The 13507-nt window shown below is 34.2% G+C and overlaps 1 protein-coding gene across 1 annotated transcript in view; it reads right to left on the bottom strand.

The window, feature by feature from the left end:
* Window positions 1-12864, bottom strand: part of LOC115452495 — a 91199-nt gene extending 78335 nt beyond the window's left edge. Inside the window, exon 1 of the mRNA XM_037437421.1 lies at window positions 12470-12864. Within this exon, the coding sequence (XP_037293318.1) occupies window positions 12470-12678 (209 nt within the window). The 5' untranslated portion in view covers window positions 12679-12864. The remainder of the gene's footprint in view (window positions 1-12469) is intronic.
* Window positions 12865-13507: the final 643 nt, after the last annotated feature.

Here is a 13507-nt window from a genome sequence, read left to right as displayed (position 1 = left end):
GTATCATACGATAGTATAGTTCTTTGAAATTTTCTCGGTATAAAGCATTTCACAGAAGCAAAGCGCGCTGCCATGCGCGATTGCAAAAATAATGATTCTAGGACTTTAGTGCAATTTTAATGTCACAAAAGTTACGAAACTACTATCATTCACACGGATAAAATGAAGTCTCGACTATTTAAATTATTTAGCAAGAGAGACTGTTGCATTCTCTAATGTATCTGTTTGGGCTATTATCGTATCATTGACCTGTAATTTTCATGGATGACGGAATCGCGCAGTAACTGTTAATCTGGAAAGACATATGGAAAAGATCCACAATTCCTTCACTTCTGCTCTACAAAATTATTCAAAAGACGTTGTGTGAAGACATGCTGAATTTTACCCACGCCCGTCTAGAGGAGCGCAGAGAGCGAAACGGTTCGTATTTAGAGATTTATATATTTAAAGCAATAATTTTCGATATAGTTTAGTTAAGTATAAAATAAACAAAATTTGAACAAACCTAATAGATTTTTGTTATATTGTTTTTAAAACTGAAAATATTTACGGGACCTCTTAGAATTAATGGGCAGAATAATTGATTTATAAAAGTTTATTTTTATCGAATTACTCGCAGAGGAAACATAATCTTACACAAGTTTAAAATAATATAAAGTATTCTTAAAGCGTTTCTAAAGGAAGACTATACAAGCCCATAAACTCTGAATAATTGATGCAAAAAGTCAATTTGTTATACGAAAATACGTGACATAACCTCAATTAGATTATTATTAACTTTGAGAATGTTGGTAGGGAAGTACCTATATTTTGTACCTGAATGGATAGCAGCCACAATAATTTTGAACAGATTTCTATATAAAGGTTTATTGTAAACCTAATCATATATTTAAAATCTTCGTGATAAACGGCAATTACAAGATTCGTTCAGTTCGACACAGAATCCTTCAGAACCCATTTCTAAATCTAAATATTCTTAGCGTGAAATCAGGTAAACGTTTAAACTAATAAATTTTATTATTTTTTTTATTAAAAACCAATTCTAAACTCAAGACAAAATTTCGTGATAGTTTTCAACAAATACGTTTCATGGTCCACAAATTTTGCCGACAACACGTAAAATAGATTTCGTTCAGATTTATTTAATTGTACACCGTTACAGCTTCGGACACGGTCCATTCCCGACATATCAGTTATTAAAATGTGGAACAGGGCCCTTATTCTGTATGATAGTGTAAACGCGTAACGCGGCCGTGTCATGTTATCTTCAAGAAATGTATGTGGAATGGTATTCTGTAAGCCAAATTTCTATAGTCCTAAACATGATGCGTTGGGTTACGTGCTTGTTACACACTGTCAAAATAACGTGCGGGATAGAGAATAAGGCCCCTGATTGTAAACCAACGCTATGCCATGAAACAAACATGCGCTACAAAAAGTCGAATGACATGACAACAATGACGTTACTATGGTCCAGTATTGTAGCAAGCTTATGTCATACAGGACAAGTCAGTGACGTTTAATAATTATCATACCCAATTCTAATATGTGATCCAATGCCGAGAACCAACCAATAAAAACAAGTCTTTGTTAAAGCATGTAAAATTGTTAAATTTTGATTGGTACAATTTCGCGATGAATTAAAAAAGCGATCTTTTATTAAAAATGCCTTAAAGAGAGTCCTCTGGTGGAAACGTGTGATCATAATTATATTGTATAATTTTTAGAATCCCATAACAAGATGACAAAAAATCTATCATACTTGACAATTTACATGATACATAAAGAACTCTATCATTTGCAATACAATCAATATATGATACAAGTGTTAATATATTGTATATTTAAACAAATAATTATAAAGACAACAAGATAGTAGCTGAGTTAAGATGTCCAATAAGCACGGACCCTGCACGTCTTTATCCCGCTATCGAGTTGTGGGACAAAGCCCGTACGCTGTCGAATACTCGCGGGATACGTCGGCCGGGGTACTAGAGTGCGCGCGTGACACGAGACACGCAGGACACGCACACGTGCACGGAACGGTAACCGACACGTGTTTCTAAATTATACAGAATGTTTTAACAAAAATTAGATTCATCTTGTAGAACATTACAGAATAATCGTTTTTGACGGCCACATCAGTCTTACTTATAAAAATTTCGCAAAGCTATGCTTAGTTAAAACATGTTTACTCGATCAGCTGTAAGTCAAAACCCGCCATCTTGCCCCTTAATAAGGTTTAAACTAGGAAACCCGTGATGATTTGACAGCTATTTAAGCAATTCTAAAGCACCTCTTAACGCTAAAACAAGTTTATAAGTAAGACTGATTATGTATGGCAGTCTATTTTTTTATCTATTTATTCGAACGGCTTATGTATAAAATATGCACAATCTGTCCGAACTGAACGTAGTAGCGAGCGATATTTTCATAGTACAGATAAAGAGGGTGGGCTAACCAACTTCACGGCGGTCCAGAAGATTAGCGTTAACGACACGATTACAATTTTCAGAGCTCTGTTTAGCTTGGTATGTTTAAATATATAATAATAATAATATCAGCCCTGCACTATATACTGTCCCACTGTTGGGCACGGGCCTCTTGTACTACTGAGAGGGATTAGGCCTTATTCCATCACGCTGGCCTAGTGCTTAATAATAAAATATTAATTATATAATTAGTTTAGATGTGCGAACAATTACTGAAAGTAGATTTGCCATGAATGTTTAATAATTTTGATTCTCTAAACAGTAATTAGTCCATCTTCATCGTATAATACAGTCATCCCACACCTCTCTATCAACACAATCGTTAATATTTAAAACGTAGATACGTACGATGATATTAATATTAAAACTGTAGCTCCGCTTTAAACTAGATTAAGGTATTTGTATATCTAAACGGTGAATATTTGTAGAACTTTTGAAAAAAAAATTACGTTAGATCGATTTAAAAAATAAAGTACTGAACTGATTTTGATGACATTTCTAAAGACCATTCTAGAAGTATATCATTTTAAACAAAAATAGAATTGAATAATAAATGACCTAGTTCTGAAGTAACAACCATAAAAAATACACGTCATATCAAGAACCACCCCCTTTTTGAAGTCGTTTAAAAATTAAATACTTCAAGTTACGAAAACCTTGCACACAATTTCCTTTTATAATTTTTAAAATACGAATATAAGACATATACGAAATAGTATAAAAATAACTCCTTAGATATCGTGTTCATTGTTTAGCATAATAATTAAATAGTATACATCACATACAAGGTAAGGTCGGACTAGATATAGTACAAGTTAACTTCCTTGTGATAAGGATGTTTTGAATCTTGCATACTTGTAGTTGTATACTTATTTACTCTTGAATAAACCGTCATAGTTTATAGATTATCCTTGTATTACTCTATCGCCTGTTTTAAATACTTAGCTCCTTTTTTTGATTGTCGTCAAAATTTGCAGTAAATTTTTTAATTTAATAGGTCGAATTTATGTCGTTGCAAAACTATGAATTAAATACTAATATTCTCTACATCTAGTTACATTATTATATGTACTTTATACAAGATTTTGTTTATAAAAATCCCAAACCAAACATACCTATTACTATTCGAAATAAAATGTTACTCATATTTCCAATTATTGTCGTGGAAAAAAATCATACTTCAATACTGGAATTGATATTGGACTGGCGAATGTTCGATGTTAAAAATATTTCAGTAATAGAGCGCGGATTTCCAGGACGCCTATTCGAGTTCCTAGTAAACGCCTACACAATCCAATTTTAAGTTAGAAGCTCGATACATATAATATAATAACATCAGCCCTGTATTATATACTGTCCCACTGCTGGGCACGGGCCTTTGCTACGTGGGATTAGGCCACGCTGGCCTTCTGCTAATTGTTTCTATACATATCACAATTTAATTTGGATATTTATCGGGCATAGTATTCTTGGTGGTTCATTTACTCTAATCGAGGAATACTTCACGTATATAGAAATGATTACTTAATTAGAAAGCTATTATTTCAGTAAAATGGCTGGCAAACGCTCCATTTATCTGCAAATTGAGCCGTAATAACGTAGACTTTTATAGAAATGAATATAATTGAATAACATACTCAGTGCCTTGTGATAAGTGATACTACTATTTTATAAAAATATTAAATATTATTTGATATTTTTCAGAATAAACGCAGGACGCGGTTAAATTGGATGCAACAAAACGACCAAGAAGTTGCTCAATGTGGCACACAGAAGAACCAAGAAGTTTCTAAAAATACGTGTTTACATACTCTCTATCCTAACAGCGTGAAAAGTTGAACTCGAATTCAGAGTTACAAGCGGACATAGACGTGGGCGAAAGATAGTTTCACTCATATAACCATAATACAGTGTAATGATTCTCGACGAACTCTATAAATTATATTGAACATATCGTGATGAAGAACCATAAATTATAGATTTTTATAACCATTATAATCTTTTAGTTGAATATTCTAGAATCTACTAAAACTAAAAATGTAACCACATTGCTTAATAGTTTATACATACTTATTCACTGAACATTGGTATTGGATCGGCAGCCTTGACCCGAAGATGTATGGGCGCTATGACAGTGATAAGCCTTGCCAATTACCGCGCAGTCAAGGTCGATAGTGGTCTTAGATACTCCGATTACAAAAACTTTAAATGCAGACGATAATTCCATCTTGCTCTTTAACTACCAGTTATATAATAAAATGTAAATTCTCAATAAAATACATAATATCTTTCTATTTTATTACTAGTTATATAACAAAATGGCAAAAGTTTTTTATTTTTATAAAATCTAATCATTGAAACTATTGCTGTAAAAAAACATAGACATATTATTGTACTCTCGTTACAAGACTCTATACAAATTCTATTGTAAATTGCGAATTTGCGACTACCAACTCACATTGTAATTTTTGGACAGCGTACTTTTTGCATATAACGGCATCTACCCAAGTTCATTGCAGTTTGCTAAGACGCAGTAAAAAGAGACTTCTGATATAACCATTGATGCAGTTAAAAAGAAATAAAACTAAACTCTTTGTAAGTGAAATTGCCTTTTTCTTACGCCAATAGTTATAAAATGAATCTGGAATATATTTCAAAACACTGTGTAATCGCAGTAATTGGCTCTCAATTTACAAAGAACCTTAGGTGCTTGGAAATAGAGCTCAAAACCAGCACGAATTTATTTTCCTTTATCAATTAGGACGTATTAGGATGTCATGGTGAAAACATATTTGGTTATGGAAATCGCCGAAATATGGTAACGTTACAAATGACGTATCGATAAGTGGAAAATATGTTGAAAAATAATAGTATAAGTATATAAATGTAAAACGACTTGATCTCTTCTAAGAAGAAACGAAAAATATACCCTCGTCCTTCTAGAGAAAGGGGAATGATATTTTTACCTTTACACAGAAATACCTTCTCAATTGTAGCACAAATTATAAAAATTTGGTCACCGATAAATTAGGTAATAGCCATTATACAATCTTGTATAAGGGTACAGCGTCGAAATATAATAACTTGGAGATACACAATAATGCCATGACGTCACCGCTATTATGGTGTGGGCGAGCAAGCGAGATAGTATTCATCATACAGAGGTAAAGTATTCTTAGAGTAATTTAATAATCCCGTGGTAAAATCAAACAAAAATAAATTACTTATATTTAGAAATAAACTGTACGTGACTTTAGTTTCGCTGAGATTTTCGTCAGGAAATTTTCCACAACTATTTACAAAACGACAACTACATATTTAATGTTAATCTTTATTCGACTTAGATACATAAACGTTATATAAATGGTTTTTAATATGGATAAATTAAAATCATCTTGCAACGAATATGCATAGAGCTATAAAATTAATGCGAATTTTATTCAAATCTTACGTCACATGTTGGCTTCAGTCGAATAATCCAGTCGGTGGCTTAGCAACAAGTAATATACGACTGTGGGTTTGAATCCAAAACGGTACGATCTTAAATATCAAACAAAGTATAGAAAACGCGCATACATGGAGCGGGTAAATCATGAATCTTGATTTTGTAGTGGTCAGGTCAATGCTTGATACGGATATATTAAATTTAGAAGGGACAAAAAATAAATAAAAAGCTCATTTCGCAAATAAATTCACGATATAAATACATGAATCCAATGAACTAGTTTTTCGCTAATTGCGTCATGAGTTAGTTGCATAGATTCTCCTTTGAAGGAATTCATATAAAGTAATTTTACATATTTAATATTAGCGTAGATTTTTTGACGTACATTTTTCATTTCCCAATATATTAACTTTTGACTAATAATAACTCAAGCACTATCAATATTTTTTTCCAACAAACACAAACTCAGCGGCAATATTTTTGGCATCCCCATGTTAACTGAACGCTTAGTATTCTAACCACATAGACCCTCAAATCAGCCTAGATTATTACTAGCAGAACATAATATTTTGCTGGTTCCGAAGGTCACTGAATTACTACACCGTATTTTCTATTAAAAAATGTAACATAATTCAACAAAACTAAATATTCTTAACAAGGTTTTAATAAAAATCTGAGTGCAAAGGAACGCAATCTTCCTAAACCTCATTAAGGACATCCTAGTAACAAATTCCACGAACGATAAAGAACCGCAGTGTTTTAATAAAAAACCCGGTGCGATTATCACGTCCTGCAGCGGTATCTAGTAATCTAGACAAGCATCTGTCACTATCGCTCCGTCTAGACGTTGTTTCGCAGACAGCACCGACGTATTCGTATGCAAATCACTGTATATTCAAGTGTTTGCAATTTGCTAAAAACGCGTTACCGATCATGTTTCGCTTTGGTTACTTTTTACTACGATTCTGATTTTGAATTTAGAATTGATTGTAGATGGCCAGTATAGATACAAAATAATCAATAGTGAAAGTATTTGAGTGAGCGTAAAATACTCTTTTTTTAAATTTGTGACCATAAAAAAAAATGATTCTAAAAATACTTGTTTACATTACAATTTCACCGCTAGATTAGTTTAGAAGTGTTCCCTGTTGCAGGGCGTCAGGGCATGAATAATAAATATACCCAGACAAAATAGAGAATTTTAAAACAGTAGTAATTTCTAGTTATAGAGAATATTCATAACAGTTTCTATTTTCACATAGCAAAAATGATTATTTTAATAAGACGCGCTTTTTCAAGCTTTTGCTTTTGATCGTCTTATATACACTTGAATTATTAGAATGTATTTTGAAAATAAGAAATAATCTTCAATTACCCGACATAGGACCATTTTCTCCTAATATCCTCATTTGAATTAAGTGCTCTTTTTTGGAAGTAGATAAGCTTGGAATTTGGACTTTTGTTGTTTGAGAGCTTGCTGGCACAACACTTTGTTTGTCCTGCCTTCTGATGTGAGTAGTGCAATTATTGAGACACTGTCATTTGCTGTCTTGCCGCTACAGAAAGACGGTTCGATCATTATCGGAAAAAGAAAAGTGTAGTAACAGCACCACGCCATTTTCCCTTTTCAATGGGTAGGCAGTGGTGTAACAAAACTTTTCGTCAGATATTTATAGTCTAATAGACAGCGAGAAAATGTAATTTCATTAATATTATTCATGAATCGTTCCGAAAATGATGTCTTTTATTTTCTGTTCGTAATTTAAGCATTTGAGCAGCTTAAATTATAGCATTTTACGTGTTATTATTGAAAGTTCTCACGAAAGTTTGTGACTTAACTACGTATGGATAATTTTATTTAAAATCTATAAACCAATTTAAGACCCATTCATAATAAATTTATTGCAAGGAAATGTACCTAGAGTGATTAGAATCGACTTACTCATAATAAACAATCGAATTACTCTTTGTATTCCACACTCACATAATACAAAGTGTCTGAATTCTATTAAATTTTAATCTGTAAAATAATATATCGTACCATGTGATGCACACTGCATATTGTGAGACTTCGCATCTATTATCTGTGGGTGACGAGCGCAGTGCAATGCCATGCAGTGCCTTGCAACTACTGTACCCTACTGTTTATAGTTGACACATAATGTACGTACTAGTATACATGAATTTGGTCTGCGAATCGTTCTAATGATAATTAGATTCTACATAAATTCTACGTCAAGGGAAGCTGACTGGAATCGAGTTATATAGACCCTTTATCACTGTGAAGTATCATAAGGCGAGCTGCTCGGTTCCTCCATATAAAAAAAATATATAGACCGTTCGCCACTGTGACGTATCATTAGCCAAGCGCCTTCCTCAGTTTCTTCATATAAAAACAAGGTAAATTGACGCTCGAATTAACACATAAACAGTAGATAAAACATTTTCTATTGACACACGAAGAGCGCATTATCAACTATTGATTTACGATTATAACCGATAAGGATAGCCGTGAACTTGTTATAAATGTATTGCATAAGGAAAATAAATTAATACGGATTTATATCGTGCTAGGAAATAATTAAACCTTTATTGTCAACAAACGACCTTGTAGTTAGAATATTGTTTTACAGTACTTTAATATTTTATAGGGCTTAATCACGAGACGAACAAGCCCTGCTGATACCACCATGACTGCTTCTCAACATACAATTATTATAATTACAACAATTACTTTATTATTATTTTTCAAATGTAGCACCACAAAGTATATACTATTGCGAGATGACTATTAAAAAATCCCCACAAAGGAAAAAGGAAATACACTATATTTTGTTGTCAGTCGAGTAAATTTCTTCACCTCAAAAATACCCCTGAGCATTTTGCACTCCCAAATTTCCTATAGCGTAAATAAAACAATTTAGTGGAGAAACCCCCCACCTGGCAAATGTGAAAAGATTCTTCAAGTCACTGCCTTCGTCACCCAATACGATATTAAATCTCACACTACTTAGTAATAACATCTGATACATTATCTTTGAAAATACGCCTCTCCTGCATGTCTGGATAAATAGACAATGCGGTTGTTTACTCCCAAAAGCAGGCCGTCATTTTGACATTGCTTTTACTGAATGTAGCTATCATACTTACCTTATTAAAATTAACTTTTAACAATAAGTCACTCAAACCGTACATGAAAATAAAAAGTGTCAATTTCAAACAAAGTAAATATCAATACAAAATAATTTTAATTAAACTAATTTTCGGATTCTATCGCGGTTTTAGTATTTTATTTTCTCCCGACCTTTCGAAGACTTTGCAGCCTTCATGGTCACGGGGGGGACTGAGGTGTTGTTCATCCGTAAAGTCAAAGTTACAATATCTACCTACATTTTACAATTATACAACATTTTTTAAATTTTAGCTGTTGGTGGTTCGATCTACGCAGAATGAGCTCACAGTGTCTTGAAGACGAAACGTCGGGAGAAAATAAAATACTAAAACTGCAATAGAATTCGAAAATTAGTTTAATTTCAATGTCTAACATTCGCGTAAACATAAGAAATCATTATAAATAATTTAATTTTACGCGCCTTACTACTCTAAGAGAATTCGTCGCAGCGGCAATATCACACTTTCAGTCAGAAAAGACTCAAACACATGCCAGATTCGCACTAAACTCCAAAATCATCATTAAATCGGACAAGGCAAACTCGGAGATTTGGTAAAAATAAATCGTTACTTATTCACGGATAACTTTTGGCACAAAGTTAGCAAGGTTAAAAGGAGTATATATGGCATCTCAAAATTACTCTGTATATTCGTTTTCTATAACTTTTACTGTCTCCCAATATAACAAGGCAAAAGTCTGTAATGTATAAAACTATTAAAGGTAACATTTACCAAATTTCAAATTTCGGTTGAACATAACCTCACCCTCGGTCGACTAAAACTCAGAATCTAAACGTTTTTTGTCGACTAATCGTATTCAACCACACAATCACTGACGTAAAAACCTTTATCCAACGCGATGCAATTTAATCAAACAAATCTCAGGTAGCGAGATCTATAAAAGACTGTGTTGGATATGTTTGTATGGCGAGGAATAATTTGGTTTCCTAATGTGTCACATTTATCTACACAAAGTAACAGAAGGACATTTGATTATTAAAAATTTCATGGCACAGCACTGCATTCGTCACCCTTAGACAATAAGTCTCATAACAGGCAGTATTTCACATTTACCTATAAACAGTAATAGAACTTGATTGTAAAAAAAATTAGCGGCAAAGCACTGCATTCGTCACCCTTAGCCATTTGATGATAAGTCCCATAATACGCAGTGCAAACTAGTTGCAATGTCAATCTTAATAAATCGTCAAATCGCATGAACAAGACTAACTAAATAATATTACTAATCACTTAGTACATTCCAAATGTAATCTAGATTTCAAAAAATGGATTTGTAATAAGACCCCGAAATGTACTCACAGAATTTAATAAGAAACAAGAATGATTATTTACCCCTATTTTGTCGAACGCCTATCTGCTCCGGTTGTTAGTGGCTCGGAGGGGAGAAAGAGGTGGCGCTCAATGAAGGGAGGGGGACGAGTAGTTCAGAGAACACTCTATTCTTGTAATTTTCACACATTTTATTCTTGTTTCTAATATCAAACTAATTCACATTTTATTTTCTTAAAGCGTGATAATAATGTTATTATTATTAGATATTTTCACTCTATAAGTAATTATTTTATTTTTGTTTCGCCAAGAACGTACCTTATTACTACTGTCCAGCCTTTGTGGAGGGCGACTGAGTAGTTATATAAGTACCTGACAAAAATATTACTGCAAATACAAACAATTACCTTTGTACTTTACAGAACTGAACAACAACTCGAAATTTATATCTCCTATCCTTAAAGAATCAGATCGATGTACACATGTGGAGTCATTCAGATTTTTTCCAAATGTTTAAATATTTATTCCATTGGTTCAATTATATTTTAAAACAACACCGTAGAAGTTGACATCATTTAATCTTTAATTTCAATAAAAAAAAAATCATTTTAAACGGAGATGCATAGCATATTAGTCAGTAATATGGCTACACTGTATTCAGATTTACATGTAAAGCATCAATAGATATGCAAAAGTAATTGGTTTGATTCATACGATGTAATATTGTTACGTTGTTACTTCTTTGTTACTCAATGTTCAAACATGTTGAAAGAGTGATGTTTATAATTTTGTTTGGATTTCTTTGTTGTTTATAATTTAATAGCAATATTAGCCCTTTAGTTTCATCATAAGTTATTTATTTATCAGAACATTAAAAGGTAGAGCAGTGAAATATAAAATCTACGAACGAGGAGATACATAGGGTTGTTAGATATATTCTATTCTTTTATATATAAAACAGTAAAATAACATGGAAAATATCAGGGAATATTTTTATTTACCTACATGTTTATTGATAAAATACATTTGTTTCAAACCATGCTCTACCTTTCATCTGCGGGACTTGAAATACAATTTAAATTTCTTTTTTATTAATCGCTAAATAGGAAGAAAATCCATTGCTTTATGTTATTGTTGCTATAAAGCAACTAAATAATTTACCAATATAACAAATATTTTCCATTCCTAATAAAAGCTTCATAACTATTTAATAATCATTTTATTCTATATACTTTTAACTTACAGATTAACCCCAAACTCACTTCATTATACGACAACAATGCAATACAAATGACAAGTTCAAAAACAGTTTACCAGATGTCTAATTAATGCTAATTCCTTTCGAACAATCGCATAGCGATCCCTTACGTCATGATGTCAGATCGCCTCCCCTCTCCCCGCGCCCGCCGCCACCGAGCGAGCTCTCTTTCACTCATGTACAACTCACTTTGTCAATTGTACCGCGATTAATATACTTTTAAACAACCTTATTTACAATAACGGAACGAAGATAAAACTAGTATATTTAATTAGATAGGTAAATAGAGCCATCCTTAAATGAGGTCAAATTAGGTTTAGTGTGACGACCTTAAAATATACCCACTAGTCGTCAAGGCCGAAGGTAAAATATAGGCAAATAAAAAGATAAATACGAGCGTTCAACGTGTTTATCAGTATTTATAAACTCCTCGTGAACGATGATGTTATAACGTCGGACGTAGAAATTGTATCTGCCAGAGCTCCATTTCAACAGTAATTACAAATGTCAGTAGATGCTATATCAATTAGTGCGTGCCAGATGCCTTTCCACAGAAAACCTGTTTCGGTCCTTTTTATCGCCGCATTTGAGCGCAACCTTTGTTTCTAAATAACCGCTTTCATAGCGTTTTTATGGCCGGTATTCAAACTAAAATAAACATTTATAGTTTTTAAAAATGCGTACTCATTTACAAGTCACCGTCGCATATCGTATAGAGTATAGACGATTATGAAAGAAATGAGCCGACATGAATGTGATCGCTTTCGTCTCGCCTGCCCGACGGGAAAAAACTTAGTCGAAGCATTCGCCTACCTGCTAATTAGACAAAGAGCTCGCGATCGCCGCGTCAGTGACAACACGGCACACAAACATGCACACAGCGGCACATCCGAGCGTGAAGCGCAGTGTATCGAGAGTCGAGAATCGGCGGGCAAAGTGCGGGATTGCGCGTGTGTCCGCGGACGGCTATCGACGAACACTGGGTTCAGTGGCTGGCCGCATGGCCGCAACGCACGCGGCATTCGCCCGAGCAGCGGGCACGAGCGGCGAACAGCTGATGGCCCGGCTGGCGGCTGGCTCAACGCACACCTGTGTGCGCACTCTCTCTTTCCCGCGCGTCGACGCGCCGGTCGCAGGCGCAGCGCCGAGCGACGCGGTGGACGGCGACGTACGCGTGTGGTGCGCAATGCGCGTCCGCATCTCCATCCGCCGCACCGCACCGCGCGCCGCGGGCTGCGTGTGAACGCACTGATGTGGCAGATATCACAATGTGTTGACTGTCGCCACTGATTGTTGTGGCTCGCCGCGGCTGCCTCCGGCCGCGCTGGGCCAACGCGCCACTCGCTGCTGTCACTACTTACTTTGATACTTTTTATCGTTGCTCACTGATCGGCAACGCTGAACTGAACCTCTCGACACGTGCACATTAACCTGCAACGGTATCCTAAATCGGTGGCTAAATTCCAATCGCAGTCATGTGACTGCGTTATGTGACTGAATAGATTAAGGAATGTTCCTTAATCTATTCTAATTAAATTTCGATAATAGCGAATAATTTTATAGCAGTAGAAATAGCGTAAATTAGGTACATATGGTCGGGTTCATTACTTTCTGTTACTTAGTAATTTTGTTCTATAAAACCGTAGAATTAAACTAAACAGGTAATAAAATGAATAACTAGCATAGCATTAGCGTAAATTATTTAATTAATGCATGGTTTATTTAATGCATGGATATGTAAGTTAGTGCTGAATAGTGATATTGTAATTTTTTCAAAGTCTAGATAATTCAGCAATTACGTGATCGTTGGTTCCGCGGCCGCTGTTTGGGAACTTTCACAACTATGTATAC

This window comes from Manduca sexta, chromosome 11 (genome assembly GCF_014839805.1).
Source record: "Manduca sexta isolate Smith_Timp_Sample1 chromosome 11, JHU_Msex_v1.0, whole genome shotgun sequence".
NCBI lineage: Eukaryota > Metazoa > Arthropoda > Insecta > Lepidoptera > Sphingidae > Manduca > Manduca sexta.
Note: the sequence above shows the minus strand (reverse complement) of the source record. Positions and strands in the feature narration are given on the sequence as shown.